Here is an 8,721-nt window from a genome sequence, read left to right as displayed (position 1 = left end):
ATTCAGAATTTTTTTTCTTTTGCTAAGAATATGTCTGCCACCTGCTGTTCAGTTAAGTACTTATATTAATAACTTTTAAATAATAAGAATTCAATTGCCGGTTGAAATGCCTTTGTTAGTAAATCAAAACTAGTCAAGTAAATTTATGCAGTGTTGAAAGCTGAATTTTAACAGACCTCAATAAATTTGCTTGCTTCAAAAGCAGCAAGTGTTTAGTAAGCCTCATATTCTTCATCTTACTCCTGGATTTTTCTGGTTCCAAATACAGGTAAATCCTCGACTTATCACAGTTCATTTTTGAGCAAAGTTCAACAGCTCTGAAAAAGTGACATGACCATTTTTCACAGTTACAACCTTTGAAGCGTTCCCCCATGACCATGTGATCGAAACTCAGATGCTTGACAATTGGTTCACACTTACGACCATTGCTGCATTCCAAGGTCATTTGATCCGCTTTTGCGACCTTCTGACAATCAAAGTCAATGGGGGAAGCCAGATTCACTTAACAACCGGGTTGTTAACTTATCAATTGCAATGATTTACTTAATAACAGTGGCAAGAATGGTCGTAAAATGGGGCAAAACTCACTTAACAAATGTCTCACTTAACAACAGAAATTCTGGGCTCAATTGTGGTCATAAGTCGAGAACTACCTGTACAGTTCTCTTCACAACAGGATAATCATTTTGTGACCCAGATCCATAAATGCTCCCCAAATTTTCTCTTGGAGCTTCTTATGATTATTGTCACCGAACATTGGGGGTATGGTTCCCTTTTATTTTAAGGCACAGATGCACAAAAACAGCAGCATAAAACTTTGGACAGACTTAAAATAGCTTTTAAAAATGTAATAACCCTTTTCGGACTCTGGAAACAAAACCAAAAATCCCATTGATGGTCATGCATATCATTACCCAGTTTTCAGGCTGCTTTTGTGGACCTCTACAGAGTTGGCTAGAATAGAATAGAATAGAATAGAATAGAATAGAATAGAATAGAATAGAATAGGGTAGGGTAGGGTAGGGTAGGGTAGGGTAGTAGAGTTGAGTAGGGTAGGGTAGGGTAGGGTAGGGTAGGGTAGAGTAGAGTAGAGTAGAGTAGAGTAGAGTAGAGAATACAGAATAGAATAGAGTGGAGTAGAGTAGAGTAGAGTAGAGTAGAATAGAGTAGAATAGAGTAATAGAGTAGAGTAGAGAATACAGAATAGAATAGAATAGAATAGAAAATACAGAATAGAATATAAAGAGTAGAGTAGAGTAGAATACAGAATACAATATAAAGAATAGAATAGAATAAAATACAGAATACAGAATAGAATATAAAGAGTAGAGTAGAGTAGAATACAGAATACAATATAAAGAATAGAATAAAATAAAATACAGAATACAGAATAGAATATAAAGAGTAGAGTAGAGTAGAGTAGAGTACAGTACAGTACAGTACAGTACAGTACAGTACAGTACAGTACAGAATACACTATAAAGAATAGAATAGAACAGAACAGGTCATGTTCTTAGCATTTATATCAATGGGCATCCAAATTTTCTGCAGTTTTCGTGCATGGCCAGAGAGCTTTCGTGGACAAGGACAAGCCTTTTACCATGCCAGAGGGTGGATGGATGCCATGACCAGCTCCCACCACCTTCCCTGCCTCTTGTTTGGCAGATGCCAGCTTGCCAACGCTGTGAAAAAGCGGGACGTTAGGACCCAGAGGCGGCCAAGCCAAAAGAGGCATCCCATCTCTGCTTTGTGTCATCCTCCCGGATTTCTGCAGCCTTCCGCTCCTTCCCCCCACCCCATCTCCTTCCATGGTGACTGACCACCCCTTGACATAGCCAAGGGATCGGAGCAAGCTGGGAAGCCGCCCGCAGCATCCTGATCCGAATGGCCTCCCCCCGAACTGTCACCATCGTGGCCCTCTCGGTGGCCCTGGGGCTCTTCTTTGTCTTCATGGGGACCATCAAACTGACCCCCCGGCTCAGCAAGGATGCCTACAATGAGATGGTGAGTAAATACAGTGCTGGGGGTGGGAGACATTTTGCCAGCTGGCTACCCTGTTATTGTAGGAGTTTGGGCACGAATGACAGCAACGGTTGGGGAAATGCAAAAAGGGACCGAATATGTACCACCCAGCCCTCTCGTCTTCCTTTGCTCAGGAATCTCTTCCCCCTCCTCCATTTGCAAGGTTCCTTCGGTCCCTTCTTCCTAAGGCAGGTTCTCTTGCCATCCGATGAAGAGGGAGACAAAACTGGTAGGCTGTAAAAGAAGGGAAGGGGAAAAAGCAGTTGCAGAAGCATAGAAAGGCAGTCTAGAGCAGAAAGGACCTCTTCATTATTTCCAGGAAAAAGCAAAGGGGAGATTATTTAAATGGTTTTGGCATCGGAAGGGATGAGGCAGCAGAGGGCTAGTGATGGATGGTGTTTTTTGCCAGAGGCAGAAGAGAACTTCTTCCACACCTAAGGGATTGCTTATTAGGGCGAGGAGAAGGTGGCCCACATCAATCTAGAAGACCCCCCTCCCCTTCCTCCAGCGTTGTTGTGACAGACTCACAAATCGTCCCATTATTTGGCTTCCGTATTCCCAATAACCTGTTAACAGGGACCCACATGGCTCAGGTTGCCTGCAGCTCAACGCCAATGTTCTCCCTCAGAGAAGCTTCTAGAAAATGACAAATCAGGGTCTTCCGTCAGCCCAGACTAGGGAGCTGAAAGGAGAGAGGCATTCCTTGTCCATCAGAAAGCAAGTCTGTTTCCAGCTCTTTCTATGTGTGTGTTTTTTTTCAATGAAGGAATCTGGTGGTGAGATCCAGTTGCGTGACAATGCAGACAGTCAAACCATGAAGAGGTTTCTTTTTTTTTTTTTTTTTTGTCTGTTCCAGGAGGTCACTCATAATGCAGTAATGTTCACTCATACGACATTACTAAAATGGCCAGACTTGTAATTTCTGGGAACAAACAATAATGGAACTTTCTAGCATGGTGATTTTTGTCTCTTCTCTTCTCTTCCATTCCATTCCTCCTTCTCTTCTCTTTCCTTCCATTCCATTTCATTCCTCCTTCTCTTCTCTTCTCTTCCATTCTATTCCTCTCCATCTTCTCTTCCCTTCCCTTTCTTTTCCTTCCCTTCCCTTCCTCTCTATCTTCTCTTCTCTTCCCTTCCCTTCCCTTCCTATCTTTTCTCTTCTCTTCTCTTCCCTTCCCTTCCATTCCCTTCCATTCCTCTCTATCTTATCTTATCTTTCTTCTCTTCTCTTCCCTTTCTTTTCCTTCCCTTCCCTTCCCTTCCTCTCTATCTCTTCTCTTCTCTTCCCTTCCCTTCCCTTCCCCTTCTTATCCTGATAAGTCTTGTCTTTATTTGTATTTCCAAGAGCTTGATATCACTGGTCAACTGAACTGCTTTTTTTCCCTTTTTAATTAATTAAATTTGCACTGGCGTTGTAACAAATATTCCTTTCACTCATTGTTGTACTCATCCGGTTCACACTGTGTAGTATGGTTTGGTTTTGAAGTTATGTGACATAATCTCTCCATGATTTGCAAGAACATGTTTGATGGCATAGTGTGATGTAAGGATTGTGGCTAAGCTCACAAATGAGGGGCTTAACACAAGGTATAAATCTAGTCATTGGGACCAACAGAAGAAGGGAACAACCTCTGACTTCTCATGATGAATGAACGCCTCTTGGGCAGGATGCATATCTCATTTCAACTAAGATACTAGTACTTGTTTGTGATTTAGTGTATTGTCTGCCACTGTGATTCGAAAGGCAGAGATTATGCTTTGACTTTCTGTGTGAACCAGTCAGCTGCGTGCGACAGTACTCAATAAACCATAGTTAAGCATATCATAGCTTCACATGTTGTACAAACAAGAGCACTGTGGCACCATTTTTTTCAATGCATGGCTAGGAAAGGATGATGTGTATAATAACACTGCAGGTTTTTCAGAGGAAACTTAATGACTCTTTTTTTTCCCCCAACTCCTTATTCTGAAAAAGAGTTTTACAGCTTTAGGAAGTCTGGGTTGCTTTTTTTTGTATTTATATTTGTATTTATTTATAGGTGCGCATCATTTTTTTTAATGGTTATAAGAATTCCTCTCTGCAGCTACTTTATTCACCCACCCACACATAAATACATTCTGTTGATTTGCCCACCCAATCCAATTTCTTTTCCCCAGAATGAATTATGTTTTGTTTTTTTATACAATTTCCATTCTTTAAACCGCACACTGATTGCACAGGGACTGTAATAACAAGAATCTGTTCACAACCTTATATTATTTTATATGGGACGTTGGTGGCCTCTCAGAATATAGGACATTTATTGCTGTAGTTGCTTCATCCAGGGGCATCCGGCTTTGTCTGATCTTGGAAGCCAAGTGGGATGGGAAGCTCCCGGGGAAAGCTGGGGTGGAAAGCTGGAGTGGGAAGTCAGGAAGGAAAAAATCCTGAGTGAATGCAAAGATGAATCATCTCCATGCAGTTATCAGGAAAGCCGCCTGCCAATGAGGTCAGAAGCACAGCTAGATTCAAAAGAGATCTTTCTTTCAAATAAATTTTATTGATAGTAGCACAGTTGTCCAGCCTTTTGGTTTGCCTGCGCTGCATTGAGTGAAGAGAAATCATTTGGGCCGCATATAAAATATAGTTAACAAGCTTTCTTTCTTTCTTTTTGTATTTTTGTTATCTCGTGGAGCCAATTACTAGCAATCCAGGGCCACACGTTGCCATGGGCTGTGGGTTGAACACACCTGCTCTATATGCTCCACATAAATAGTCAAAGTGGTTTTCAGTAGCTGATGTATTTGACAAAGATTGCTCATGAACCATCCCTGAGAGCTGAATAAATTATTATTACCTTATCCATCCATCCATTCCAAGATTGTCTACTGACTATTTCAATGCAAGCATCCATCAAGCCATCCATCCGTCCATTAAACCATCCATCCATCCATCCATTCATCTGTTCCAAGATTGTCTACTGACTATACCAATGCAAGTGTCCATCAATCCATCCATCATTCTATTGATCCATCCATCCATTACAAGATTGTCATACCAATGCAAGAATCCATCCATCCATTCATCTATCCATCCATTCTAAGACTGTCTACTGACTATACCAATGCAAGCATCCATTAAACCATCCTATCCATCCATCCATCCATCCATCCATTACAAGATTATCTACTGACTATACCAATGCAAGCTTCCACCCATTCATCTATTCATCCATTCTAAGATTGTCTACTGACTATACCAATGCAAGCATCCATTAAACCATCCTATCCATCCATCCATCCATCCATTACAAGATTATCTATTGACTATACCAATGCAAGCTTCCATCCATTCATCTATCCATCCATTCTAAGATTGTCTACTGACTATACCAATGCAAGCATCCATTAAACCATCCTATCCATCCATCCATCCATCCATCCATCCATCCATCCATCCATTACAAGATTATCTACTGACTATACCAATGCAAGCTTCCATCCATTCATCTATCCATCCATTCTAAGACTGTCTACTGACTATACCAATGCAAGCATCCATTAAACCATCCTATCCATCCATCCATCCATTACAAGATTATCTACTGACTATACCAATGCAAGCTTCCATCCATTCATCTATCCATCCATTCTAAGATTGTCTACTGACTATACCAATGCTAGCATCCATTAAACCATCCTATCCATCCATCCACCCATCCATTACAAGATTATCTACTGACTATACCAATGCAAGCTTCCATCCATTCATCTATCCATCCATTCTAAGATTGTCTACTGACTATACCAATGCTAGCATCCATTAAACCATCCTATCCATCCATCCACCCATCCATTACAAGATTATCTACTGACTATACCAATGCAAGCTTCCATCCATTCATCTATCCATCCATTCTAAGATTGTCTACTGACTATACCAATGCAAGCATCCATTATACCATCCTATCCATCCATCCATCCATCCATCCATCCATCCATTACAAGATTATCTACTGACTATACCAATGCAAGCTTCCATCCATCCATCAATCCATCCATCCATTATTGTATCCATCCATCCATCCATCCATCCATCCATCCATCCAGATTGTTTACTGACTACACCAGCGCAAGAGTTCCATAGGAAGTTCTAGAATCTAAAACCTTCTTCATCTAGGCTAGGTATTCTGCCACTGAGCTTTAGTCCCCTTCTCCAATCTTATCATACCAAATACAGATGGAAGAAGATCCCTTTGTTCATTACTGTACATTTCCTCCTCCTTCCCATGTGATATGATTGGTATTTGACTGGATCCAGAACCGATCCAAATGGTGCCCCCTCTCCTTCCCAATGGGGACATAATAAACCATAACTCGGGTCCAAACCAGTCGTGAATGCTGTGCTCGTCTTCTTTTGCTTACAGAAGCGGGCCTACAAGACCTATGTGAGAGCACTGCCGATGCTGAAGAGGTTGGGAGTCAGCTCCATCATTCTCCGCAAGAGCATTGGAGCCCTGGAGGTGGCCTGCGGGATCGTCATGACCTTGGTCCCGGGCCGCCCCAAAGACGTAGCCAACTTTGTGCTGCTGCTGCTGGTGTTGGCCGTGCTCTTCTTTCATCAACTGGTGGGGGACCCCCTCAAGCGCTACGCCCATGCCTTGGTCTTCGGGATCCTGCTCACCTGCCGTCTGCTGATTGCACGCCAGCCTGAAGACCAGCCTCCGGAGAAGAGGACCCTGACGGTGAATGGGGAAGAGCAGCAGTTGCTGGCAGATGCAGCCCCAGAGAAGGGCAAAATCAAAGTCTCCTAGTAGGTGCCTTTGCACGGGACCTACGGACCCTCTTCACAGCTCTCGGCACGGAAGAGCTACAACAGAGCAACCTGTTTCTTTTTTGTCCTTGATTGATTGGTTGGTTTTTGGGAAGGGTTCCGTTTTGGAGCATGGGGAAATCCTTCAAAGAGGCCAGTTAAATTTTAACCTGGCTTTACACACTCTGAACCTCTACAGCTGCCCTATGCTATATAGCCCTCCACCTCCCACACACCAGTGTGTCATCATCATATATTGGATCTAAAAAAAGAAAAAAAAAAGAAATGTGTCTCTTTGTATCGAGCGTGTAAATGTCCACATGCATCTGTGTCTCTTGTGTGCGTGTGTGAAAGAGGTGGACAGCTGAATTGCTTTGCCTGAATTGCCTCTGTGCCAAAATGCAGTCCTTCAGGGGCAGGGGGAAAAAATCCAAAATTCCCAATGCAGTCTTTGCTCATTCACTTTCCAGGTTCACCTACTACGCCAAGCAATGCATGCCTCCACTCTTTCTCAGCTGATAATAAAGGATCTTGCAGAGACCATAATCCATCCACCAGGCCTCTTCTCTCCCAAGTCTGTCTGTTGGTTGTTGGCAAAAGAGCAGGGGCTATTCCCCATCTGTCCCCGTGTAAATTTGCTTCTTTGGCCATCCTTTCTTACTCACAGAAATCACAGTTTAAGGCCGTGTTTTTCAACCAGGGAGGCTTTAAGCAGTGGTGGGATTCCATATTTATTACTACTGGTTCTGTGGGTGTGGCTCAGGGGTGGGTTCCTACTGGTTCGGACCAGTTCAGTTGAACTGGTAGTACTTTGACGGCCTGGGTTGCTGGAACTGGCAGTGACCCAAGCCTGCCACGCCCTTAAACCGGTTCTCCTAGCGGTGCTGTAGTTGCTGCCATCTTGTTCTTTGCTTCTGCGCATGCACAGAGCAAATTTTATTGCATTTAGTGGTCAAATGTCCACGCGCACGAGCCAAGCGAACACGTGAGTGCACAACTGCACGTGCACCAAACCAGCAGTAATGCCAGAAGCAACCCACCTCTGGCGTGGCTTTGTGGGCATGGCAGGGGAAGGATATTGCAAAATACCCATTCCCTCACCCACCCCACTAACCTGCTTTCCAGCTCTGTTCTCCTGTGCAAGGCAACAAAAGAAGATCAGCTGGGTGGCTACGTGGGCGCGGCCAGCCTATTTGCCGGTTCTCCAAACTACTCAAAATTTCTGCTACTGGTTCTCCAGAACCTGTCAGAACTGGCTGAATACCACCTCTGGCTTTAAGATGTGTGGACTTCGATTCCCAGAATTCCCCAGCCAGTCCAAGGGTTAAGCCACACTGCTTTCAGGTGATGCTAACAGCGCGTGATCAATTTTCTCTTCTGGGTAGGTCTCCCTTCTTAAGCCAAGACATTGTGAGTTCTCTGTGAATGGAGAGGCTTTTATGGTCCAATATGGGATGAACCCGAAAAGCGAGTCTCAACTATCAAGAAGAAATACATTTTTAAAAGCTATGTATAAGTACATGTGTTGCTTTATTCATATTGTCTGGTTTGCATTCTCCCCCTGCTCTTCTCTTCCCCAGCCCTTGCCCAATTTATAAAAAAAAAATAAACTTTTTGAAATTTGGAGGAAATTTGCTTTTTTGTTTTAAATTATGGGACGTTGCAATTCTTTGCATATACATTTGCACACCACCACATGCATAACTGTATTGGTTTTTATCATACCATGTATTGGTTTTGGAATGACAGGAAGCAGAGTCATGAACCCCGATAGATAGCTGCTATCAATTCTATTGGAACATACTGAAATGTGTTGAAATGACACCGGAGAAGATCTGAGAATAAGTCCTAAAGGTAACGTTTCAAAATGAAAAACAGCATAGTCAAAGGTGTTTGGGAGAATATGA

At 42.9% G+C, this 8,721-nt stretch overlaps 1 protein-coding gene across 1 annotated transcript; it reads left to right on the top strand.

The window, feature by feature from the left end:
* Nucleotides 1-1,805: 1,805 nt before the first annotated feature.
* Nucleotides 1,806-7,877, top strand: TMEM35A (transmembrane protein 35A). The gene is made up of 2 exons (XM_032228330.1): nt 1,806-2,004; nt 6,429-7,877. The coding sequence occupies exons 1-2, from the start codon at nt 1,885-1,887 to the stop codon at nt 6,813-6,815; spliced, it is 507 nt and encodes a 168-aa protein (XP_032084221.1). The 5' UTR covers nt 1,806-1,884; the 3' UTR covers nt 6,816-7,877.
* The last annotated feature ends 844 nt before the right edge of the window (nt 7,878-8,721 follow it).

The sequence above is a fragment of the Thamnophis elegans genome, chromosome 12 (assembly GCF_009769535.1).
Source record: "Thamnophis elegans isolate rThaEle1 chromosome 12, rThaEle1.pri, whole genome shotgun sequence".
In the NCBI taxonomy this organism is placed as follows: domain Eukaryota; kingdom Metazoa; phylum Chordata; class Lepidosauria; order Squamata; family Colubridae; genus Thamnophis; species Thamnophis elegans.
Note: the sequence above shows the minus strand (reverse complement) of the source record. Positions and strands in the feature narration are given on the sequence as shown.

What these genes read in the sequence shown, in the direction of transcription:
- TMEM35A (XM_032228330.1), top strand. Translation starts at nt 1,885, where the DNA reads ATGGCCTCCCCCCGAACTGTCACCATCGTGGCCCTCTCGGTGGCCCTG. An exon ending in AGGATGCCTACAATGAGATG is followed by an intron (nt 2,005 to 6,428) that starts GTGAGTAAATAC and finishes TTTTGCTTACAG; the next exon opens with AAGCGGGCCTACAAGACCTA.